The sequence below is a fragment of the Cheilinus undulatus genome, linkage group 7 (genome assembly GCF_018320785.1).
Source record: "Cheilinus undulatus linkage group 7, ASM1832078v1, whole genome shotgun sequence".
Lineage (NCBI taxonomy): Eukaryota > Metazoa > Chordata > Actinopteri > Labriformes > Labridae > Cheilinus > Cheilinus undulatus.
The window spans coordinates 12,324,781-12,352,003 of NC_054871.1; the positions used below are offsets into that span (position 1 = coordinate 12,324,781).

General features: G+C 39.8%; 1 protein-coding gene and 1 long non-coding RNA gene across 2 annotated transcripts in view; one reads left to right on the forward strand and one right to left on the reverse strand.

The window, feature by feature from the left end:
* The window catches only part of LOC121512359, a 98,918-nt gene extending 82,089 nt beyond the window's left edge, over positions 1-16,829 (forward strand). The window contains exon 3 of the long non-coding RNA XR_005992099.1: positions 16,717-16,829. This is a non-coding gene — a long non-coding RNA (uncharacterized LOC121512359). The remainder of the gene's footprint in view (positions 1-16,716) is intronic.
* A 614-nt stretch (positions 16,830-17,443) lies between these two features.
* Positions 17,444-27,223, reverse strand: part of LOC121512356 (ephrin type-B receptor 1-like) — a 157,811-nt gene continuing 148,031 nt past the window's right edge. Inside the window, exons 18-20 of the mRNA XM_041791590.1 lie at positions 20,614-20,810; positions 20,364-20,522; positions 17,444-17,582 (exon numbers count right to left, since the gene is read on the reverse strand). Of these exons, the coding sequence (XP_041647524.1) occupies positions 17,471-17,582; positions 20,364-20,522; positions 20,614-20,810 (468 nt within the window). The 3' untranslated portion in view covers positions 17,444-17,470. The remainder of the gene's footprint in view (positions 17,583-20,363; positions 20,523-20,613; positions 20,811-27,223) is intronic.

Here is a 27,223-nt window from a genome sequence, read left to right on the forward strand (position 1 = left end):
CTCTTGAGACTTTGGCAAAAACAAGTATCTCAAAGATTTGATGTCACTTTGAGGTCATGGTTGGCTGTATTCACCTCTAAAGATTAGTGCTAAACAGCAAGAATTTCAAACTCTCTCTGCAGTGTTTTCTGACATTTCCCAATACAATACTTTTATTTTTAAAATTTATATTCCCAGCATATTACAAATGTTCTTTACATTTAGTGCTTTTAAAATCTAAACTATTTAGCACTGAAAGTAACACCATAAAATATGTTCCATCTTATCCTTTCAATCTCCTGCTTAAGTCTATAAAGTACTGCACATCCTTTGTAAAAGATACATAGTGCAGCCAGGTGACAGTCTAGTTCCACTCATAATGAATTCTCTTGATTTATATATTACATGAAAGCTGGTTAGCAGCAGCGTTGTTTGGCCTGCATCATGTATTTCAGTGAAATACAAGAATACATTTATTCATTTCTAAGTTTAATGTGATAAAATCTCATTTGCTGTCACTTTGAAGAATGTAACAGCTTTATGACAATTACACAGCTAACATGTATTTATGGTGCTCATTAACGCTGTGAAACAACTCTTGTGCTGTTAATGTGTTTCATGTGAATTGATGGAGCTGTGACGGCTCTTCATATACCACAGCATACTCCACAGGCTGACAGCTAGTCACTTTCTGTTATTGAACACGCAGGTTTGAAGCTACAATATGTAGAATCATTACAGTTAAATGTCAGCATTAATTAAAGAATTACTTTCATGTTATGTATATTTTGAATAGAGTAATAATATGACCTCAGACATTTCCAACAGTTGTCTAAGGCAGAGAAATTATTGAATTATACTAGTAATGTAATGGTGCTTTTTTTTCCATGTTTGCCACACTTACATGTTTCATGTCACCAAACAAATTTTGATAATTAAAGATATTCTGAGCTAGTCCAGCCCTTTAAAATGTTTTTAATGATGGTTTAATTTATTGAAAGGAAAGAAGCCATCCACATCTGCTTGCCTCCCCCAAATGTTCGGTAGGGTGGCCACTCCTGGGAAGGTTCACCACTGTTGAAAGTTTTCTCCATTTGTGGAGAGCAATTATCCACAAATGGAGAAAACTTTTAACAGTGGTGAACCTTCCCAGGAGTGGCCACCCTACCAAAATTACTCCATGAGCCCACTGTTGTAAAAGGAACATCATACCAACAGTCAAACATGGAGATGGTAGTGTGATTGTCTGGGGCTTTTTTGCTGCTTCAGGACCTGGCTGACTTGTTGTAATTGATGGAACCATAAATTTTGTTCCCTACCAGAAAATCCTGACTGAGAATGTCTAGCCATCAGTTTCATGACCTCAGCTGCACTGGGGCTTTGCAGCAGGAAAATGATCCAAAACACCCCAGCAAGTCCATCTCTGAATGACTTAATAAAACAAAACAAAGTTTTGGAGTTCGAGTCAAAGTGTGGACTCAGATCTGACTGAAATGCGATAGCATGATGTTAAACAGGCCATTAATGCTCCAAAACCCATTTAGTGTGGCTAAATTAAAAAACAAAGAGTGGGACAAAATTCCTCCACAGCGATGGTAAAGAAAACGCTGGCTGTTTTCGTAAAAGACTTCTATAAGGAAGCAGGAACTGCTACAGGAAGCTGCTGTTCTGTTGCTGTATCCCATTCATGTTTGGGCTTCTTATTTATAATGAACCATGATCGTTCTCTGGCATTCGCTGCACATTCCATTATCCAAGTGCTCCTTGTAACAGAGAACTCTCTCCCCTGAACACCGCTAACGCCATAATGTTGCAGCCCTGGTTGAGGAGACACCAGATGTGTTTCTCAACTCCACCTACATCAGTTGCTTCCCTCTTGTGATGCTGTCTGGCCAGACATCTGGTTTCAAGGTTGAATTCCATGACAAGACTTGTAAAATGTTGCTTTCCTGGCTAATGCTGTTAGCTACTTGCAAAGCATTCTGAGATTGCTCTAAACATGACCCAGGAAGGCCACTTTTAACAGCTTTTCTCCCTCATTTTGAGAAATGTATCTACACAACAAAAACAGTGGTTTACTGTTTCATTAATACACCTCAAAGAGACTCAAAGCATTTTTCAGTTATCACTTCTAAGTAAGATGTTTTATGGCGATAGGTGGAGCTGAGCAGTGCGTCTCTATTGGTCATATTTTGTTATTGTTTTGATTGAGAGCCCCCTGTCCGTGAGATTTAGGTACTGTGCTTTTAATTTGCTTGAACCCACCTTATGGGTTTTTACTTCTGGTAATTTCTAGTCAGCTCACCTTTTCAGCAACTGTAAATCTCTCACAAGATCTGCTTCTTTCACACCATTCTTGCAGGTTGTAAACTTTTTTTCTCAGTAATGAATTATAGCGTCAAACACATTTGGAGAAAGTGACTCTGACTCCCATGAGGGATTAATTTAGTCTGCTGGCATCAAAGTGGAGCTCATTATGGACTTTTATTACCTCTTTTATTACTTTTCAGAATGCGATTGTCCTCTGTAATCTACCAAAGAATTTATCACAGCGTGTAACAGGTGAGAAAAAGCTCAAAGCTGTCTCCACCAGTGATCATTAGGCCAATAATACTGATTCCTCCTATTATTATTATGTATTAATTCCAGTGATGTTACCTTTCAGTACTTAAATAATTCAGAACACTTCCCTGTTTCTGTCTTCATCCAGTGTATCCTGTCTACATGGTGCTATCTTTCATTATTTTGTTCATGTTGACTGCATTTTATTTCTTTAAGCTGGTAAAAAAAGATTTGTCAATCCAACCAAACATTTTTACTCCTTTGAATGGGATTTACAGATGCCTAAAACTATTCCTGCTATTATTTTACTGTTTTGGCATGTTTGACATGATCCAATGAACATTAATGCGGCTGATAAATAAACATCTGGCAAACATCTGACTTTAATATTCCTTGGAAGCACACTCTCCTTTTCCTGGAAATGAACTTGGAACAAACAACTCCATTTGTCTTAAACCATTTGTCTCACTTTGGCAGATCAGCTGGACCCAGCTTTAATAATTTTTTTTTTCCAAAATCCCCTCAACAATTCCTGAAAAAAAGTTGTTTGTGTGTCTTATGAATGTGTGTGTGGGTGTCTCTTCTGACCTCACTCCCATGTTCTGTTGACATATCAATTCCTTGAGCCAAAAAAACTTTGGGTGCTGTGTAAACTGTAAATTGAAACAGAATGCTCTGATTTGCATTGACCCTTATTTTGTTTACAATAGGACATAAACAACATATCAGATGTTGAAACTGAGATATTTTACCATCTGCTGTGAAGCCGTGCTATTGCTATTGATGCAGTATGTGATTAAGTTTTGCCTTGTTAAACTATGCAAGGCCTTTCCCAAAAGAAACGTAAGGACGGTTGCATGTGATGCTATAAGACCTCTACATATTTTTTAGCCTTGATAGAGCCTTTCCAGATGTGTAAGCTGCCCATGCTATAGGCACTAATGCAACCCCAGACCATCAGAGATGCAGGCCTTTGAGCTGTGCACTGATAACAAGCTGGATGGACCTTCTCTTCTTGTCCATGGTTTCCTAAAACAATTTAAAATTTTGATTCATCTGACCACAGAACAGTTTTCTATTTTGCTTCAGTCCATTTTAAATGAGCTTTGTCCAGAGAAGATGGCAGTGTTTATGGATCTGGTTCATATGGCTTCTTCTTTGCGTGATACAGCTTTAACTTGCATTCATGGATGGCACTTTGAACAGTGATGGATTTCTGGAAGTATTCCTGAGCCCCTGCAGGGATTTCCAGTACAGAATCATGCCGTACAGAAGCAGCCTGAGGGCCTCAAGATCATTAGCATCTTATATTGACCTTTGGCCTTGTACCTTGCACACAGAGATTTCTCCAGATCTCTCAATCCTGATGATGATATTATGTACTTCAGATGGTGGGATATTCAAAGTTTTCAGTTCTACCTTGAGGAACATTTTTCTGAAACTGTTTCACAATTTTTAGATGCAGATTGGTGGATCTCTGCCAATCTGTACTTCTGGGAGACCCTGCCTCTCTAAAATGCTTCTTCTATACCCAGTCATGTTACTTACCTGTTTCCATTTAACCTAAGTAGGAATCAAAAGGATCACTTTTATAGTTTTTCTTTCTCTTAACTGAGATGCGTTTATTTATGGTAACCATGTTGTGAGCAACACACGTGTCCTTTACAAATCCCTACCCTGTCTGCTAAGTTTAGATGAGCGAGGTGAGCACAGTCAGACCAGAAACTGAGGCTGAGCATTGATCCGTTTGTAGGGATGATAGGGATAAGAGATAAATCGACCACGAAACTGAAATGTAAAATCTATAGCAGATGGTTTTTTTTTTACCTGTTTATGAATATGCTATTATTTTTACACCATGAACTTTAACATTTGCATGTTTCTTACCCCTAAACTCTAATATTGATGTATGTTTTCATCTTATTTACAAATTTGCCATTGTTTTCAACCCATGAGCTGATGTATTTCTGATTTATTAATTTATGCATCTCATTTTCAATCTATGAACTGTAATATTACTTTAAACATTTTATTTTGGAATTTCTATGAACTTTTCATTTAGCTTACCTCACCTCTGACTGACACATCCTTATGCCCTGAGACAACATCTGGACTGCTGTACATACCTTTGGTTATCTTTCTGACCCTAATCCTGCATTTTTTGCAAACAAAAAGCCAAGAAATGCTTCTTTGATAACAGAGGACACACAGGGATAAACAAACCACAGTGATCCATTTATCCTAGACCGTGGTGACCTGGTGATCATCAAAAACAGCCTTGGTTCATTTTCATCAAATATCACATCAACGGCCAGAAATCTAGGAGTTGAATTTCATTCTAACCTCACCTTTGCAGCACACATCAATAAAAATATTCAGTCATGCTTCTTTCATTTATGCAGTATTTCCAAATTAAAATCAATCCTCCCCCAGTCAGACATCACATCACCCCAATTTAAGCATCTTTACATTGGCTTCTTGTTAGTTGTAGAATTGATGTTAAGATTTTACGTATTACTTTTAAAGCACTAAAGCAGGGCTGTTTAGTTACAAATTCAACTGGACCAAATTTTAAAATCAAGAAATGTAACTGGGCCGGAAATGTTCGGCGCCCAGAAAGCAGCTGGTAATGTCAAATTTGGAACCAATACAGAGCAATTTGATGAAAAATCTGCACATATTATTTATAGTCTCCCTTCTAAATTTGGTATTTTGGGGCTTCTTCTGTCAGCATCACTTGCCACGCATCAAAACAAGGCAGTACACTGTAGGTAGACTGTTGCTAGGCTAAACAGAGTGTTGCATTCATGGTCTGAAATACTGTGAATTTAGGAAAACTTGCAAAACAGGTTGCCCTCTGAATCTCGGGCATGACCACAGGCTGGGCCACTTGAAGGTTAGTTCTGGGCTGCATGTGGCCCCCGGGCCTCTAATTGAATAGGCCTGTGTTAAAGGGTCTGGATCCAATCTATCTTACAGACCTTTTAACCTCAGTGTTTTTAGCTCTTACTACTTTTCTTTTAATTGCTTTTTAAAACTTGGTCCCCTTGGTCTTAAGTTTTGTAGCTGGGTTCCCGTGTTGGCCGGGTACTTATGAGTTCTCATGATGTCTCACTGATGCCTCAGTTCTAAAGATATCCTAGGATGCCTTACTTCTAATGACATCTTGGCTGTTTCAGTTCTAGTGATATCAGGGGATGTCTAAGCTCTATGTTGTCTTGAGATGTTAAAGTTCTAATAACATCTCATGTTGTCCGGTTAATAATGTTGTGTGGGTTTAATATGAAGGCTTGGTTTAATATGGTTTAGGTTCCTTTCCTTGAGTGTTCCTGTGATGTTGCTTTGTCGTCTTTATCTCTTGTTGGGTTCTGTTGCTTTATTTTTTTCTGCATGTCAAAGCACTTTGTAAACCTTGTTTTCAAAAGGTGCTATACAAATAGAGTTATTTTTATTTTTATTATTATTATAAAATTTCCCATATGATTTTACCATAAATACTGTTGTGTCCAAGCTATTTGGTATATCTAGCTGCTGAATCAAACAAGAGATAGGCTGTTGCGTATCAGCCCTAATTGTCACAGTCGGTGCATTTCTACATGTAATGTAATGTTAAGCTTGATTTTTTTGTGAATAATTCACCAGATGTGCTCACTCTGATCCCTTTGTCTTCTTTATTGACAAACAGTGCATTGTAAATGTGAGACTCAGAAAGTTAACAGCTACAAACTCACACAATATACAAACATTTTACTGTACACTGAACAGCACACACACGTTATATTACACAGGCACACAAACTCCCACACACAAAGATCACAGGCGTTCCCATTATATTACAGTCTATGATACAGTACAGTGAGATGCTCTGACTATAGGAGCAGGAACACCTAGAACAGTATTGGTAAACAGAGAAAGGCAGACGACAGCCCATCACCGAGCTGCTTTTCTTTTTTTAAATAAACCATACACATTAAATACATCCTGAAAACAATGGCAAGCAATAGGAAAATAAATAAATTAATAAGAAGAAAGGTTTTAAAGCGTGTACAGAGAGTGTTTACAGCCAGTATAGGAGTGAATGTGAACCAGAGAAGAAAGCTTTTATTTTTGTTTCATGGTTTTTGGATAAACTCTTTCCTGAAAACCCGCAAAAGAATAAAGCAAGCGTTTTTTTATGCAAGAGTGATATACATAATTTAGAAATGCATGTTAAAATGTATGTGGAAATGGAGCTTTTGGAGTAATACCAGTTCTCGCCTGGCTTCCCTTTTAAACCGCTGGTCAGTGAGAGTGCAGAGCCGAGGCAGAGCGAGTTGTGCAGAGAGGTTTTGGGCTTTAGGGGGAAGAAAGAGGACAGCCAAGACGAGCAGAAAGAGAGAGAGACAAAAAAGAGAAAGAGTAATCTCTCCACACCCGGCCTCATTTTTATTCAAACATCGAGTCGAGCTCTGCCTCTCGCTCCTCCAACCCCCTCCCTTCTGCCTCTCTCTTTTTCTGTTATCCTTCCTCTCTCTCTGTTGCCCCTTCTATTACCTATTCCCTTTTACTTTTTTCCCTCTCTTCATTCCTCGCCTCCTCTCATCTCCAGTCTCCACACCAGTATCTGTTACAGCAGAGCAACAGGAGAAGAGCAGCCGAGTCGATGCAGTTTAAAGATAAATCCAGCCTTAAGCCCTTAAAGGAGCTTCTAGTGACACACCTTTTCATTCCCTGGCCTGTTTTCTTGTTAATGTTTTTCTCGCCTCAGAGGTTAATTGGCCCAAATAGTGACATCGTATTGATTCACTTGCGGCACGGCGGTGTTGTTTTCTATCTGAAACATCTGCAGTAAATGTCAGGTTTTTGTGTCAGTTCCTCTGAGTCAGAGCGAGCGCTTTTGTCTGGAGCTGCCATTTGTAGCTCCATTCAACAACAAATGGGGAGAAAGTCATCATACTCGTCTCTGTTGGCAATAATCCCAGTGGACCAGAATGCATTTCAGCTGTGAACTGTGGTGAGTAACTGAAGCCCAGAGTTTCAGCTGAGGTGCATGTACCCTGGAATCTGAAAAAATGCCTTGAAAGAGAGGATGAGATACACCCACTTGATCCTTCCTGCTGTCAACATCAGCTGCAACATCACACCGTCTATGCTGCTTTAGATGATTTTATTATTAGCTATAATGTCATAGCCATTCAAGGTATAGCTGCTGTTGAGCACAAGCACGCACATGCATCATGGCCACCACACGTCCCCCGCGTTCAATTAGAGTGACACCAATGCAAAGTGCAGTATACAAATATGCCATAGAGGTGGAGGAGGTTTGACAGTCAACTCAGCCGCAGGAACAACATGTGAAAGATAAATAAAGTCCACAATTATCCACATCTTCACGGAGTGTCATCGTCACTGCACAGAGGAAAACATATCTGTCAAACTAGCTGGTAATGGAAAATTCTGTTTAGTCAGTCAATCTGTAAAAATAATGAAAAAATATAAGGTATGACTGTTAAATAATGAGACTGGCTTATGAGAGAGAAACCACATGGTTCACAGTCACACTGCGTGTCATACTGTATATAAAAGGTTGGGTTTTCACACACAACTGCTTTAAGTTTCCAATAAGTGACGTCTTCAGTTCACTGCTAGCTACTGATTGAAGTGCACATGTTTTTTGCTACGGTATCAGGAAATTATTTGCTTAAAAGTTGAGCAATGCATTAACTTGACATTTTTGGTGAATTTGAACAAAACGGCAGCGGAATCTTTTCATACATTAACTGAGATGTATGGAGAACACCACATGTCACGTGCACCTGTGTTTGAATGGCACAAAAGATTTAGTGAAGGCAGAGAGGATGTCCAAGATGATGAACATCCTGGGTGCCCATCAACAAACTGAACAAATCATTCAAAATGATCAACAACTCAGTATGAGGATGGTAGCAGAAATGGTCTCCATTGACAAAGATGATGTCTAATGTTGCTAGTGCTGACCTCATGGTGATTAAGTTTGGGTCTTTTTTAATAATACATCAGACACTACAGTATAGACCAGTGGTTCTCAACTGGTGGGTCAGGGCCCAAAAGCGAGTCGCAGAGCAGTTTTCAGTGGGTCGCAACTAAATTATAGCAAAATTCCTCTACTCCTTATTGGACATGCATTGATACCTTTTATTTTACCCCGTTTTACTGTAAAACTGGGTAAATTTAAATGTTTGATCAATATTTTAACTAATGTATCCCCACTTCTTGCAATAAATGGCTACTTTTCCCATGATAATGAAGTCATTTTACAAGTTCTTTGGAAAATTGGCAAAAATTTACACATAATAATGGGGGTGTACATTTTGTAATTTTTGCCCCTTTTTCATATCAGGTGTTTTGGTCCAATCATGCTCCAAACTGCGACATATTCCATTAACTAAACATGCATTGTTGAAATTTTTTGGAAACTTTGGTCACAATCTGTCATGAGAGACTGGTGGGTCCTGAGGCCGGATCAGTTGAGAACCACTGGTCTAGACCTTCCCTCTTTGTTAAGCATCATCAGAAAACTTTGGTTATGAATTGGTGCTAAGCAAATTAATACTTAACTGACCGATTGATGCATTACAAGCATTACAAGAATGCTCATGATGCAGGCAGGTGCATATGTGAACACAAGGACAAGCAACAAGTTGAGCTCCAGCTTTACCACAAGCTACCTGAGTTGAGATTAAAGGTGATGAAGAGAATAAAGTTGAAACTTGCTATTACAAACCGTGGATCCTTCTTGAAATTGTATTTCAACTTGACTTTATTCTCTACATTTTGATCTTTTCTCATCATTTCAACTTTGATCTTAAAATTATATTTCAGCTTTATTCTCGAAATTCTGACTTTATTCTTGTCATTTTCAATTTTCATCTCGACTTTCCCATAATAACTATACTACCTGAGAGTGAAACAATGGTATATTTTTCTGTAGAAGACACAAGTTCAAGTATTATCAACCTTGTTTTAAGAAAAAAACATGTATAACTCATAGGGGCCTATATAAACTATGTTTACATTAATTTTGGCTACTATGTGCAGTTATATCAGCCTTTACCCTAAATATGCATAGCTTTATATCCTTATTTAAACAAAAAAGGGCAAGTTCTAAAAAATTAAACTAGTGTACAGTACAGTGTGTACCAGAGCTGTTTGGTCCGCTTTAAATAAACTCTGGTCCATTTTTCCAGATAGTCCGGTTTGTTTGGAGTGGTGTGAAAGCTCACGCGAACTCTAAAGCGGACCAAACAAGCAGACTCTGGTCCGCCTGAAAACAGGGGGTCTCAGCCCACTTTCAAACGAACCCTGGTGTGGTTTGTTGGAGGTGTGAAAGCAAAGCGGACCAACTTGTGAACCAAAGGCTCACAAAATCACTACAACCAAAATGCAACCTAAAAAACAAGCCCCAGGAAAATAACCACACTACCTACAGTTCCCGGGCCATGTCTCTATTAGGCCAACTGAAGTTACCAGTTATTAACTGTAGAGAATTTGAAATTGCAATTAAGTTTCTAGACCACAGCCAGTGACAAAATGAGAGCTCTGTGGTGATGAAAGCTGCTATTTTATATGTAGAATATTTATATTCAGATTTAAAGATTTGGACTCTAACTGTCCAACAACACCACTAAATACCAATGCACTCATGTTTCCAGCTGGTAAAAGTGGTCTGGGGGTTTGGCAAACCAAAATGGCCCTTTAGAACAAATCCACACCTTTAAACACATTAGGTCATGTCTCATATTCTTACTCTACAGAAGTTCCATCTGAGGCTCCTCAATTCTAAAAGTGCAGATTTAATCCTTTTTCTGCAGACATTAACCCCAGATGTTTCACACTCCTTAGATAGCAATCTGATAAAATGAAGAAATAAATAAAAATGTATCCAAGAATCATCTGAGACTGGCTGAAATATGGTTGAATTCAGTGACACATTTTCTGCCAGTAAAAAGGTGTCAGTGCTTCTATTACTCACAGACAAATCCATCCTTCTTACTTCTCCTGAGATGTGACTGTTCCAGTTTGCAGTTTTTGGAAATACATACACTGACAATTTTTTCAAACTGTTCTATCTGCTTGGTTTTCATTATAACAGTGTTTTTGTACGTCCAAAACTTTATGTAAATTAGTGGCTCAGTGTCGTTCAGCATCAAGGAAACAGACTCATAGATCTCAACAATAATTACACAAAGTAATATCAGAATAGCTCAGATAACTGTTAGAAAGAATATTGATCAACACACTTTTTCTTAGACATTTTCCTTTATGTATTGACATAATTGTCAGTCATGTTTTTTTTTTTTTTTTTTAAATTTAACAGGCCTCCATATCGACCTCTAAGATGGAACTTTTGATTCAACAGCTGGTTTAACAGGCGGGTTTGTTTCTGTGCAGTAACAGTCACATTTTTATAGATGTGACTTTGATCTATCAACATGTCTCCATTGATAGCCCTACCCTTTCTGCTGGTGTTGGCCCTGCTTTTGTGTTGACTCTTTCAAATCTTGGGATGGAGATCAAAACCAAGATCCACATGGACTCAGTTCTGCATTTAAAAAATAACCCAAATATTTCTTTACTTTGACCAATAAATGAACTCCCCATAATAACAAAAAAAAAAAAAAAAAACATTAGTATTACTATAGGTAAGGACTTGGGTTTTGTAGATTCAGTAAGGCTAAATCAGCATCACCATCCCTTCTGCCTTTCCAATGCCCATATTATTAATTTGCACAATGCATCTTGCAGTCACATGGCAGTGACTGGTAACCCCAGACAGTCTGACCTGTCCATCCATATGAATATCTAGGCCATCCTTGTGAACACAATAACTCTAGAAAGCTTTAAGATATTTTCCTTAACATTTGCAGAAAAACTCCATTCAGACTCAAGGATGAACTGATTAGATTTTTGGGGTCAAAATCATAGGTCAAGGTCTTTAAGCCTTATATTCACCTTGTACTCTCCCTTTATCTCAAGAATGCACAGAAATTTTCTTTAAAGTTAGCAAAAATGTCCACTCTGGTTTAATGATTAACTTAAGTTATTTTGGTAGTCAAAGGTCAATTTTACCTGATGTTCACCCAGTTCTCAAATGTATTTTAGAGTGCATGTTAAAGGTGCTCCTTAAACTTTGCAAAATGTCCACTCTGATGTAAGGATGAACTGATTGGGCCTTTTAAAGGTCTAAGGTCAAGGTTGTTCTACCTCATAATAACTCCCTGATGTTGAATACATTATCTTGAGACCACTTTAAGAAATGTTTGTAGGTCAAAGGCTAATTCTGCCTCATATTCATCCCCTGATCTTTCATGCATTAGGGATAACCTGATTAGATTTTGGAGGCCAAAGTTAAAGGTTAATGCCATTTAGTCTAATCTTCACCTCTTTCTTGTAAATGTACCACCCCTGAAATGCTTTGAGAGATGTTCTATGCAAAAATGTCCACTCTGGTTTAAAGATGAACTTATGAGATTTTGGAGTTCAAAGGTCAAGGTCATTAAACCTCATCTTCCTCCCATGCTTGTGAACGCGATATCTCAAGAATGCTCTGAGGGATTTCCTTCAAGCTTTGAGAAATTTTCACTCTGACCCAGGGATGAACTCTTTGACCTATGACCACGCGAACAAAATATTTTGTCCCCACACCTTTAAAGAAGTAAGATTTCTACCGATCACATGACTACAAAAATCCCCTCAGTGCTTCTTCTTGACCCACCATTGTTCTTTCATTATCTAGCATTTGTAACCCTCACAGAAGCATCTAACCCTGAGGTGGTAGTTCTAGTGAATTACAGAAATGGGACACCGAAACAGACTAAAGTAGTTCTACTTAGTGGACCTATTTTACTCAAATGCAAACTTATAAAGAGTGGTACAAATTTCAAGGAGAGTCTTGCATTGATATCTTACCGCTATATTTTCTCAGTTCAGACTCCTTGTAATGAGGACAAAAAGAAAAATGTGTAAAGCTTGCAGAGGTTTAAATAAAACAACCAACTGTGCTTTGACATGGAGGATGCTCCCTGACACTCGACTCTGATCACAAAGTGTATTAACTCTTTTTGAGTGTGCGTAAGAGCTTTGTTAAAACACACACGAACCATGAACTCTCTGAGGTTTCAGTAGCATGTTCTTCTCTGTTCGGGGCTGGATTTAGGCTGGATTTAACTTTTAATAAGCACTTCAGAAAACCAACATCAAAAACAGCTTTCTCCTTGAACTCTTGCAGCACTTCATCTTGGATTAAGCATTTTATACAGTGTTGGATTTTTTTAACCAATAAATGCTCCCATTTTTCTTGCAGCAGCATGGACAAAACTCGCAACTGTTGCCTTCCTGAGAAATCCTCTCTGCTGTGCGTATTTGTGCTTAAAGCGATACGTGTTGTAGTTTAAATACAAGATGTGCAGTGGATTATTTCTGCCTTCATTGTCTTTGCACAAACAGAAACGTGTGAAACGCCTCTGAAAGCCAACCCTGTTACATAGAAGGAAAGAAAAAAAACATGAAGCAGAGGACAGACACTTCACACTTAGCTGAGGATGTTACATAATTTATAAGAAGACTTGCTGTGTTGATAGCTTTCAATTCTGCACCATTTTTTCCTCATTGGCTTTCAATTTGAGCTTTTAGGCACATTCATCCTCTCACAAACTGAAGCTGTTTTTTCCAGAGGCTTCTATTTACAACAAATAATTCTTCTGAAGCACTCAGATGCTCCCAGTTGATCTTAATACTTCCTGATAAAATGTTCAATAAGCTATCGTTTCTGTGCAGCAAATACAATTCTGGTCACGCCGCCTGAGCAGGGGGGAAAGTGGAAAGGTTTAAAATGGACCTTTCAATGTCACAAAAATCATAAATAAACGAGTTTGGGTCTGTCCCAGCGGCGGAGAGCGGCGGTGCGAGACGAACACAAACACAGCGTTCTGTAGAGTCATGCAGCAGCAAAACTAAAGCAAACAAATAAGTAACTTCTGTCAGCGCGAGCATTTGGGGATGACAACGGAAATCTGGACATCCAATCAGCGCTACACGCTGGTAATCCTCGGGATGTGGGTGCACACGCATGACCAGAGGTTTTTGGGGCTGCTGCTGCCGTTTCACGGTTTATAATCTGCTCAGAGCCCAGATAAAACAAGACCTCCCTGTGCTCCTCCACCAGTGAGCTCCAGAGTGTGATCAGGCCTTCTTGATATCATACTCTGTGGAGACTGCTGAGTCACATTTGTGCTCTGAAAGATGATAAATACAACCGCAATTTCCTCCCTGATCTCTCTTTGCATTTTGAATCAGACTATCTTTTTGTCTGATCTTTTTCTGACATGTTTTTGATGCTTTGAAATTAATGCGCAGAAAGGCCGCTTATTGAAAAGGTTGCTGTGCAGAGATGACAACGTGGATAGGTCATTAAATGCCGTTCATCTACAATCTGACTCTGCAGGATTAATCAGATGTGAATGAATTGTCACGACAGACTAAGACAACATTGGGCCTCATTCACCAACCACTCTTTGAGAGAAATTTGCTTTGCACCCTTTCAGCTTTTCAGAAAGATTCTGGCATTCACCAGAGTTTCCTATCTTGGATTTGTGCTTGGTTAAGAACAAAAACTTCAAACACTCAAGTGCATACTTAATAAGCTTGAATACTGATAAACCAGAGATAGATTTCTGTTTTAAGTTTTTCTGACATTTGGATTCATTAGCATTTCTTTTTGATAATGTCATTTATTCACTCTGTATCCTTGTTTCTCAACTGGTGGGTTAGGACCCAAAAGTGGCTTATGAAGTCATTTTCAGTGGGTTGTAGACATGGGCCTGGAAAATATGTGTCAAAAAGATTATGCTGTGCTTTTATTTTAAAGAACATCTGTGCATCTCTTTGTTCTATGAGGTTTTGTTCATCTCAGGTCCAAGCTGCACCATTTTCATCAAAATTCTTGGTTGTGAATGAAAAGTGAAAGAAATGTAGGTCAGAACTTGTGCTGAGGAGGTGGTGGTGGTGGTCCCTGAAGCTGGACTAGTCAGTAAATTCTGTTCTAGATAACTTTTGGCTTCCTCTTTCAGTTGTGTGCCTGCTGTGTTTGCACATGGCTTTGCCGTCTCATGCCTTTAAATGAGCATTGAAGGCATGCTTTTCAATGCTAACCAGGAACTATAGAGTCCAACAGTGACTGCGCACTCTTGTTCCAGAAGGAAATTCCTTATTTCAAATCCTCTATTGAAATTTCACAAAGTCTCTGTATCAACATTTATAATTCAAGAACAGGCTAACCAGCTACCTGAATGCTCTTGACCATAAAAAAGCAAAATTACTTTAAAACCTAGTATTTGGCTGACCACAATTATCTGGGTTGCCGACAGGGTGGGCCTTAGATTGTTAATGGCAGAGCGTCTCTGTAAATAAAATCAATACCAAGGCTGGTCAGGGGACACGCAAAAAAATGTTTTCTGCCAAGACAAGCTTTCAGTGTGGCTCTGTGCTCTTGTTTTAAAGAGAAATGTGGTCCAGTTCTGATTAAACTGCCACTTTCCTATTGCTACATCCAAGCTACCGCAGCAGCAGCCATTGGATTCATCAGCAAACCCCACCCGATCCTAAACTCATGCAAAAGCCGACCGGGAGAAGAGCTCTTCGCCCTTGTTTTTATAAAGAAATGTCGTCCAGTTCTGACAAAACTACCGACGTGGCTAAGTCTGAGCTAAACATGTATACAAGCCATTGTATACAACCACTCACACAACTGCTAACCCTTTCCCCTGTGACTCTCACAAACTCATGCCAAAGCAGGTTGGCAGAAGAGCAAAAACATCTTTAACATCATGAAAAGCTTTTATTCTTTATTTCATACAGAAAGTTGAGCTATTTCAGAGCTAATCACTGCACTGGGAGATAATGGCTTCAAGTAGAACTAAGCCCCGCTCATAGCTGCTGCCTTGTTCTACTCAGGTGGCATAGATTTGTCTGAACAGTGTTTGGTTCAGCACAAACATTGTATATTGGAGCTTTCCAAGATGGATTTCCGTGACGACAGAGTTGGAGGCTGAAAAATCCACCTGCATCCTAACCTAGCAACAAAATATACTGCCAGTGGAGAAAAATGGTGGCTGTGGACACAGGCTCTTACTCTTTGGGTTGCTGAAGTATGTCTGTTGGTCTTTCCAACATTGCTCTTTATTCAGTCTGTCGCGTCTGTCAGAGATTCTAGTTTCATCTCAACCACATCATTCTGTGCTCCCACTGGTTTCACTGATGAGAAGGAACAAACCATCAGGAGGCAGAGAGAAAAATCTAGAAAACTTGGTTTCAATTGTAAAGGTCCCTGGTGTAGCTTTGACTGTCGTTCACCATGACCCATTACTGGTAATAAAAAGACCAATAGTTGGGGCTAATGGGTACTGTAGTCCTACAACTGCTGGGTCAAACTTGTCCTTGAAAATGCCTACTCTGATTTCAACCTAGAACATTTCTTTGGATATTCTTATGAGCAAACTTGAGAAAAGCCCAAGGAGATGCTGGTGAATGAGGCTCAGTGGTTTTCCTGGTGAATAAAAAAGGATTGAGCTTAGTTACCCTTGAGTGGTTTGACCAGTTAGACATCCGCTGCACAATTTTTGACAGAAATAAGGTTTGTTTCATGCGTGGATGGCACATGAGCACTGGCTTTCTGCTGTTTTCATGCCTTGTTTTGATGCCTCACTGGCTCTCAGCTGTGTGATTTGCAGCCAAATCACAAGAACATTGGATCAGAGTACCTTTTCTGTCTTTAGAGACCCTCCGTCCGCTGCTGTGTGCTCACAACAGGTGTGTCTTTGCAGCGGGTAATGACTCAATCCCCACAGTCTCTCAGGCAGTATTTTCTCTCTTTCTTCCATACTTTCAGTCCTCTTATCTCCTATCTTGGAGAACAAACACTATAGATTAATATTTCTGTATCTGACTTTGTTTTTCTGCACTGTAATTGGCTTTACTTAGAAGGAATATGTACTGACTGTAAAACATCATCCATTATGAGCTCCGTCTGAATTAATTAGTTTTTGTAGGCCAGGCGTCGCTTTCTCTCTCAGCATTGATGAGTTTATCTTTTCATGGCTGCATGGAAAGTGCAAAAAATACAACTATGAAACCTTTTTTTCCTTTTTTTTTTGTCTGCAGAGTTTAAAGTCTGTTCCAGTGGTGAGTCCAGCAGAGGAAGATAATCATAGAAAGATCACAAATACTCCAGTGACATTAAATTGTTGGACGCTGTTGGCTAAAAGTGAAAGGAAAAGAGCAAAAGAGGAATAAAACTCCCCCTGTTGTATGTACAGGCTCTTCAATATGAAGATGGTTTCACACAAGTCCTGTTGAAGCTTTGACTCCAGTCTGGATTCAAACTGTGGTTATTTTCACCAACAATGAAGCAGTTCTAGCAAAAACCACCGCACAATCTGGCTTTAAGACTTTTTTCTCAGTAGTTTTGTGTCTTTTTGTGTATCTTTTTCCTCTCTGGATAGCATGTTTGTTTGATTTATCCTTAGATAAAACCCAGACCATGTCCTCTTTGAATGAAACCATCGCTGGTAGAAACTAGTCCAAAAATTTTGATGCTGAAAGTCTTGCAGGCAGAGAATGTTGAGGTTTTTGATTGTCCATCTTAGGAAAAACTCCAGATATGTGTAATTTTTTGTTGTTTTCATTCACAAGTTTAGTCTGCCTTGTTCCTCTTGCTCTGAGTCGGCATTAAGGAGGCATTCAGTTAAAAATAAGAAGGGAATCTAATAGTAAGTCACCAGTTAACAGCCACAGATATTGTTAAAAACATGAAAAGTTGTCTTGATCCTCACATGTATGAGAATAAAGCTGCAGCCTGCTGGTTTCTGACTGTACACTTGTCACATATTTCACACTGTATGTTTCCTCCGTGCGGTTAAACAGATTCAGTAGGAGATTGGTCATCAGCATGGTGCCTCATCGACTGAACGCTGGTCAGGATTTTCTTCTGGTGTCCGGCCAAAGACACGCCAATCCTCTGCAAATCCCTGCAAAAAAAAGAACACAGGAAAAGGAAATGAACACAGCTAATAATAGTCGGTGTTATGTGTAGGCTTTTAACACCAGTGAGTTATTAGCACAGGAATTGGGTGGAAAAAAAAGTGTGAGTGCTTTGAAATAGCACAGCGTAGGTTAAGCGAGGTTATGGTTATTTTTCACCTGTTTAATTAAAAAAAAGACAAAGTAGCAGTCTAAATTTAACCAATCAGCTCCAAAGAGAAAATTATCTATCTCATGAAATAAGATGGTTCATGACTGTTCCCTTTTTGTGAATCAACTTCTTAAAGATGATAAGGTGCAATGAAAAGATGAGAAAACTGGGAAAATACATCAAGATGACTCTTCATTAAAGAGTATGATTTTTTGGAATAAATTGAAGACTAACTGTGACTTTCAGACCAGATTTTCAGACCAAAACAAATGCTTCCTTAATCCTTATGGATTCTGTGTGGTTTTGCAATAATCCAATCGCCACAACTCTGACCAATCATTTCGACCACTGCCACTCCCTACCCAGAACATCAGCATTTACATCATCAGACTTATTTCAGTCCTGTCACAGATTAAAGCATCCACCCTCCTGGTCAATGGTGCAAGCTACTCGCAAAGCATTCAAGGATTGCTTGCAGTGCAGACGAAAACACTTTTAACAGCTTTTCTCCGTCATTATGTGACATTTATCTATGAAATGTGCCGTTTTTGTCAAAGACAGCCCTGAATTCATTACAAGAAGTAAGCAACTGAGATGGGAAGAGCTGAGCATTGTGTCTCTACTCCTTACTTTTTGTTATTTTTTTGTTTGGGAGGCCCCTGGTGGTGGAATCTGTATAAAGTGGATTTAAAAACTAAGGTTACAAAAATTCTGAAAATAGTAAGAACTACCATGCAAATTACACTTTTGAAGGGAAAAATAAAGTCACAAAACACTGCTATTTTTACTGCAATTTTTTTAGAGGCTGCTGCAAAATCCCTTCATCCGGTGCAGTGCTTCTCAACTGGTTGGGTCACAGGACCCATCGTCAACTCCTCAAAAGGAATTGCGACCCAAATTTTGGAGATTTTTTTTGGTTAATCAGATGGAGTTGATAAAAAAAATTATAAGACTTGGGCCTAAGACAGTACAAAAGGTATAACAAAACAATCAAACAGGACAAAACATGCATGTTTTATAGAGTCTTATAGAAAATTTGGCGCAGTTTTTTTCCCAGCCACACATCCGAGACAGGTCTACTGAAAAGGGCTGTGCAGCCCACTTTTGGGTCCCGACTAGGGATGCGTGTGGTTAATCAGTAAAACGGTTAAAATCGTTTATCAAATTAGCTGGCACAGAATTTACTAGACGGTAAACTAATTACCGTCATTTTTTACTAACACAGGCTTGAAATCCCAGTCTATGATGCTCTTCATTAAACTGTAATGAAACTTCCGCCACTAGAGGCCGCAGTAACTTCAATTAATGGCCGCTGCCTGACTCTCTGGCATTTCACCAGATATAAATATGACAAGCTCAGCAGTAGCATAGCGGTCAGCGTGTAGTAGGAAGACCACGGTTCAACAGTTTTCTAAAGTAATAAATGGAAATAAAGTGGTATGTAGGCTGTCGAGGGTTGAACTCACGTTTAACTACTCACCCAATGTGAAAAGAGACCACATATCAAAGCACGTTATAGATCTGCAAAAAGGAACGAAGGCGGGCGATGCTAGCTTTTAATGTTAGCCACGCTGTAGAGTATATCAGGCTAACATCACACCTGCTAACACAATGACCCTGTGAGGAATTTGACTGTTTTCTAGGGATTTTCTCCTCTTTAGACTAGTCGGTTAAATGAAATGTCAAAATCTGGGGGAAACAGAGAATTTAAAGGCATAATTAACTTACTCCTGTGGGGAAATTTATTATCTGGTTTTGGCCCAATAATCCTGCATGAAAATACCATGCTCACTTAACAGTACTTTGAGATAAAACCTGCAGAATTCCTCAGAAAAAACAATGGTAAAGTCATAGAAATACTGATAGCAAATCTCCCTTGCAGTAATTCACTCTCCTAGAACATCCAGGCATGACAGTTTTTGTGGAAACAGACTGAACCAGAGTCTATTTCTTTCTGTCGTTGATGGCTCAAAGTCTTAACAACTGTCAGAGTTTATCAAAGCTGGTTTCACTGATTTATTTTGCTCTTAGGTAATAAATCTCAGTGCATTTTACATCTAATAAAAAGAGGAAGGAAATGAGTGAGGCTTTGAGAGTGTTCGGAGAGGCAGACAGTCGCACACATGGAGTAGCAGTCGGCCAACCAGCCGTCCTGCCTGTCATCCAACTAACAAGACTCAGACTTGGCAGGTGAGCTGTGTGAGACGTAGGCAGTGAGAGAGAGGCAGACGAAAACAGAGAGGAAGCACCAGTGCATTTCTTTCACAATGAAGTGAATTTCCAATAAGTGTTGACTGTGAGTAAACTGACAATAGGTCACTTAATTTATCAATCCCTAATAAGTCTGCTATAAATGCAGAATCTCTACGTATTCCTGCGTTTGTTTAGTAAGAGTAATATCATCCACAGTGTGGTAGCTTTGGTGTGCAAGAAAACAGTCTGCATGGAGAGCAAAGGGGAAGAAAAAAAATCACTGTTATGAACCTCAGAGTTCATCAGCAGCTGTTTAATGAAAATGTAGCTTTAACTAATGTCCTTAAATGTTATCTGCATACAAGTTCATCTAAAAATCCTTTTTCTGAGCTGGGGATCAGTCACTTTAAACAGGCAGACTTACTCGGCTGTGATCTGTGTGACGAGCGGCAGAGAAGTGAAGCCGGAACCAAGGAAGGAGTCTCTATACTGGGTCATCTTCAGCGCAGCCAGCCAGTCCTCCACAGAGCTCACCCTGCTCAGGTCTGGAGCTCCTCGGTCTAACAAGGGATGATGGGAAGGACTGCAGACAGAAAGAAACAACAGCAGAGAATCAGGGACAGATATAGAGGGAGTGTTTGTGTTTATGTAAATGAGTCTGGATCTCGCCTCACCCAGGGGGGACGTTGTTGATGCCGGCTTTGAGGGATGCAGGGTTGCGTATCATTTTGTCCAACATGCTGACAATATCGGGGAACTTTGGCCGGGCATTTCTGTCTTTCTGCCAGCAGTCGAGCATCAGCTGGTGCAGAACTACCGGGCAGTCCATGGGAGCCGGGAGCCTAAAGTCCTGCTCGATGGCGTTTATCACCTGAAACACAGGGGAAGAGAAGATGTGAGATTTGATTGAATAGACATAATACAGGTCTACTGAAACTCTCCCTCTTTCTTTAAATCAAATGTAACTGTTTGTTGTTGTCACTGAATTATGATGGATGCATTATTTTCTTATGATGTGTGCTGCTGACCTCTATGGCAGGCCACCCTTTCAAAAGAGATCTTTATCTTAACAGGTCTTCATCTTCTAAATAAAGGTTGGATAAAATGATCTTTTATCTGTTTTTTATTTTGACTGCTTTATTTAAATTTCTTCTAATTTAACCAATTTCACCTAAGGCTACCTAAAAAAAATAAATTCAAGTATTGTCTGAAAACAACCTTCAAAAACCAGAGGGTTTTCTGAAAAACTGTGCAGAATTTCAAGGTTTACTGAAATCTTTATTTCTCAGCCGCTGTGGCAGATAGAGACATGAAAAACACTTTGAAGGTTAAACCATTGGCTTAACTGCAAGTCAATGTTTTTGTCCTAAAGTTCATCAGCAGGATTAAACGATGTAATTTCTCTAGGGCTGTAGCAGATAGAAATATGAAATACAAACCATTTAAAATTTAAAGTTAGAGTTAAAAGATCAAAGCTGGGATTCTATCTATTACATTTTTAAGCAACATGAAAAGATTTATCAATTTAAGTCTCTCATCAAAAAGTTAATTTTTGTTTCCTTGAAGCACTTGAACCCATCGTCATACATGTCATTCACATTATCTAAAGGCCATTTTTACTGAGCTAACCTTGAGCATGTTAAGTCTACCAACTAACTTTTAGTCTGCCAATTCCACATCGAATTTGGATTCACATTTTTAACTAACAGGACTTGCAACAAATTTTCAGTGCTGATCTGAGCAGATAAGGAGGATAACTATCCTGGAGCAGCTTAAGCCAGTGTTAGGAATTGGGATGCTGCTTCTATTGGGAGCCAGATTTTTCCCAAGCTGACAGTTTATGGCATCATCCCTATCAACTGGAAGAGGGGCATTGTTGTTCCATTCTGGAAGGAACAGTGATGTGCAAGAGTGCAACAACTACAGGGGTATTACACTCTTAGTGCCGGGCAAGCATGGTCCTTGCACTGATACTTCTGAACAGGATCTGTGACCCAATTGCTCCAGCACCAGCAGCCTAAACAGTCAGCCTTTACACCTAAGAGGTCTACAGTAGACTGCATCCTTGCACTCTGGGTCCTCACTGAGCGCTTTTGTGAATTCAGTAGAGGGTTGCTTGTGGTCTTTGTTGACTCCAGAAGGCCTTCGACTGGGTCAGTAGAGATGCCCTCCGGAGGATTCTGGAGCTCCAAGGGATCCCACGTTCACTCATCCAGCTGATGTCTGCCCTATTTTGGTACAGAGAGTGCTGTGAAGTGGCTCCACCTATTGCTGATGATGCTGTGATCCTTACGGAGACTGTGGATGCCCTGTCGGGGCTCTTAACTTGCAGAGTAAGGTGGCGGAAGCATTGGCAATGCACGTCTCCCAGGCCTAAACATATATCCAGGAATTGGGAATTCCTTGGATACAGCCATTGAATCTGTGTATGAGTCTTTCAGTCCTTGGTCAACCCAGTCTAACTGTACTTTTGTGAGGCTTTGACATTGACTGATGGCCAGAGGTGCTGATTGGACTCCTCTGTGATAACTTCTCTTCAGCATATTGTTGGGTATTATTGGCAAGACTGTGTCTAATGCTGATGTGCTCAGGAGAGCAAGGACTGGAAGGGAAAGCTGCCTGACAGGAACGGAAGCAGCACTTTGGGGGCACCTGGCCTGCTTTCCTGGGCCTGATCCAGCTCACCGTATACTGGTTGCCCAGGACCCGATGGGCTGGTCCAGATGCTGAGGGTCACCCTGTGCGTAGTGAAGAGGGCAGCCAGGAGGATGCCTGGTGAGATTGGATATGGGCCTGGCGCAGGACTGGAGGATGGCCATCGGGACGCCAGAGCAATACAGGACAAAGGTTGACATGGTGAAGTGAAGAACTGGCACATGCTCCCATACCTGACTTGATGGTTAAAAGTATTGTGTTTTGGTTTAATTTGCTGCATTGTGTTTGTGTGCTTTCAGCTTACGTTCCCCATTGCTGATGTATGTTTGCACCCCAGTGATCTGATGGGATCATATTTTGTAACTAAAGGTAGGATCAGTCTTGTGATGTTTCTGTCTAGTTAAACAGACACAAGGTCATCTTAAAAAATACTGTTTCCTCTCCTAGCTCAGGTTGTCTGTGTCCAAACTCAACTCAAAGAAAAAAGAATGAAAAAAAACCTTTATCATCCCTAAACTTTTCCACATGGAGGCTAAAGGGGCTGAAACCAAAATGTTTTTGGAAATCACATCTGCGTTACACATGTGTTTAGGTGAATCATGTTGCAGTTCATCGGTCATGTGTCTTAAAAAGATGAGTTTATCCTCCACGCACAGACACTTCATCTGGTCTTAAAGGTAGAAGCACGGCAGTGTCCCATCTGGGCCTAAAGGTATATGCACGTGAACTTTGCAACTGGTCTAAATGGGCTAATGACTCCTTATGATAGTTTTTAAACCCTCGGTGGTTGGGAGTGACTTAATGTCATACCTGAACCTTTCCAGAGGTGATAAAGACTTAACTACAAGGTACATGGAAAAAAAACCAAGTACAATCAAAATGAGTCAACTCAGTACCATAATGCTATAGTGTATTTATTATGAATCAACTTTGAGTGAAAGATTTGGCTGCTGCTTTGTGTTAAAATTGGTAGCCTAATCCTAAATATGATTGCCAGTGGCTACAGTTCCTTTTCAGCCCTGTTAGTGTAATGTAAAATAAGATGGGTTTAATTTTTTAGTAGAGTTTTGATTGCTGGAAAGTGGACTTGATTTAGTGAGTTAGCAGCCTCTGGGTGACTGCTGCAATTTGAAGCTTGGTTCCTTTTTACAGGACTGTTTTCTTCCACCCACACCTCCACCACCCACAATGCTGCACAAGGAGGCAGAGTAGGGAATTAACAGTGAAAATTTCAGCAGCATCCTGACAGCTTTGGATAAGGTAATATAATTTATGCATGCACTGATATATCACCTTTGACAGATGATGCTGTTTGGTAGTTTTTACCACAATTTATATGAAATGTATCGTTATTTTTATTTGACAAATGTATAGAAATGTCCTGACGTGTGGGTCAAATCAGCTACCAACAGTGGTAACTTGGTCAAACAATAACAGAAAATATACATTTTCATACATAGAGCTCAGCATGTAAAACTGCATAACAGGATTAAGAATGGAACAAAAAAAATTTTCTTCAAAAATGAGCCATTTTCTAGAAGGGGGAATGGGTGATATATGATATATGATATAAATGTATTATTGTGACATGCCCTCAGTAAATTGCACCCAGCATGGTGCTGCTCTGCGATGCTTCGGATATCAAACAGATGACAGAGGCAGAATGATCCAAGGTTGAGTCCAGTTGGGAAAATTTATATTTCACTCCCATGTTTTGATTTGTTGGCAGAGACAAGTTTAAAAGTGGTGTGACTGTCATCTCAGTTACATCTATTTTATTTGGCTGATAAGACATGTGTGTTTTCATGGATCAATCTCACCTCTTTCAGATTTAGTTAAACCCCAAGAAATAAAGAAAAACCTAGATTACTTAAGAGGATTCAATTTCCACCTGAGAACTTGATCCTGACGCAGCGTACCGTCAGCTCAGTGGATCAAGATTTTCATCGCTAAGCAGCGTTGACGCCTGCTGCAGTCTCTAATGTCAGGGCAGCTAGTTTTACAAAAGAAGCCTCTGATTTCTCTATGCCAGTGCAGGTATCGAGGATGATCAGTATCTCTGACGTTTTTCTGTGAAAACTCTCAGGGCAGGAGTCCTGTTTTGCAGAAAGCTGGTGCTAAAATATGTCTGCATACCTTTGGGTGAAGAATGTAATTATCCGGAAACATCACAGAGATCTAAACTCCTTTTGAATAAAAGAAGCAGTACTGCAGCCACCCAAAAATAATCAAAGAAAAGAAATATCGAATGCATTGATTATTATCTCAAATTATTCTTCCCCTGTGCCAGAAATGAGAGCATCATCTTCTTTAATGCCTCCTAAGACTAATTATGGCTGTTGTAATGCTGACAGAACATGTCTTAAAGCATGTTCTCTATTTGTAAGTCTTCAGATAATAACTACCTTACAGGTTAATTTTTCTATATCCAGTTACTAACATTGTTGGTGCTACTCTCTTATCTTGTGTTTTTCTCATTTTGTACAGTAAAACTGAAACAACTCCAAAATTTCTAAAAGGAGCATTAAGTTTCGATCTAGTCCTCTCTTCTTTGTTTATTGGTTGTTCTTTACCAAAAAATTTCAGTTATATTTATACACAACAAAGTCTGAAGTGGACACAGTCTTCGCTTGCAGATTGGAATTGGGGATGTACAACATGGGGTCACCAACTGGTCTTAGAAAGGATTGGAGTCTTGAACATTTTCAGCTTTTTCACAACTGACTGTGTCTGGAAGGCCCAGTCACTGGTTAATCGGAATTTCTGGCTACCATTACAACATGAAGACAAAAGAACACTCCAACTAACTCAAAGAAAAGGTTATTGAAAAGTGTAAGTCAGGGGATGGATAGAAAACAATTTCCAAGGCACAAAACATCAAGAAATGGAAGGAATATGGCACATGTGTAAATCTGCCTAGATCAGGCTGTCCTCAAAAACTGAGTGACAGTGCAAGTAGAAGAATAAATAGAGAGAGGCCACCAAGACATACATGACCACCCTGAAGGAGTTACAAGCTTCATCAATTGAGATGAGAGAGACTCTGCATACAACAGTTGTCTGGTTCTTCACCTGTCAAAGCTTTATAGGAGGGTGGCAAAGAGAAAGCCACTGTTGAAGAAACAGTGTTTGCTAAAAGGCATGCAGGAGGCTCAATACTTAAGTGGGAGAAAGTTCTTTGGTCTGATGAGACCAAAATGGTGCTTTTTAGCAATCAGACAAGACGCTATGGTTGTTGTGCACCAAACATAGCATCTTTTTGTCTGGTGGTGGCAGCATCATGCTTTGGGAATGTTTCTCGGCAGCCGGCCTGTAAGGCTTGCAAAGGTAGAGGGAAAAATGAAAGCAGAAAAATATAGGAAAATCCTAGAGGACAACCTTACTCAGTCTGCAAGAGAACTACAGTTTGGGAGAAGACGTTTTTTTCCAACAAGACAATGATCCAAAGCATACATAGATCCAGAAAATTTATTTTGTCTTCTTATTCTGGATGAGAAAGACCGCGGATGACAGTTGAAATATGCCAAGGTAAAAAAAAAAACACATCTGCAATTAGTTGTCTGGGAAAAAAGGTACACAGACATGGTTTAAAGACAACAAGGTGAATGCTCTGGAATCATTTGTCATGACAAATTAGGTGCCTTCCTGAGAAATGTTTTCATGTTTATTAAATTACATTGCACTTTTTTCCTGCAGCTCGCCAGTGTTTGGTTAATGGTCAATACATTCTGAATTTTCTCCATCTTTCTGTCATCTACGTTGCCTGCTGGTCACTTTCTCTGTCATTTCATACCTTTACTACATTTCTAGCTTTCCCCAGTGTGTTCCCTCCATTCTCCACCACCTGACCCCCACAACCACCTGCACACCTGCTCCTCTCTGCCTCATTACCTCCCTTTGTTTACCTGCCCTGCAGCCTCAGTGCTCGGACAGATTTTCTATTGTGCATTTTGTCCTATTGCTGTAATTTTATGACCTCTGCTTGTTTACCTGCCAGCTCTCTCCCATTTGGACTTTTCTGCCTCTCTTTGTTTTTGATCGCTGACCCACTAAGGATAAGACTTTCCTGAGCTGTTGTGTTTTGAGTTTTGGTGCTGCATCTTCTTCAAATTTTAATGATAGCTGTTCCTCTGCCCAATTTTAGTTGCCAGAAAATTCCTTGAAACAAAACTTTCTTCCAGGCACTTTGAGTGTATTTAAAGTTCCTAGGCTGTGTCAGTGCACTTGTAAGCCCATCTTACAGGAAGCTGAGGCAATGCATAGTTTCTACTACTGTAAATTTCAGCGCGGGGGATTTGACTGCTCGCTGGGTGAACTCTACTTGACCCCGACACACTTCTCAGGCTTTGTGCCGCATAAATTCTCTCTTAAGCACTGCTGTCAATCAAAATGGCAGCAAGTGTAGTAAAACATCACAGGTTTCTTTCATGATTAATTCATGCCGATCACAGCACCTGTGGTGGCTCCGCTGACAATTTCACCGCTTTTCCGTGTTCTTTGAAATCTGGAGCATGTGTGTGCGTGCTTTAAATATGCTACAAGCATGTGTGCAGTTTAGCGATGTGCTGTATGTGTGAGCTTAAGGTGTGAGGTTCATGCATAGTTAATGCCCCTGCAGACCCTCGTTAG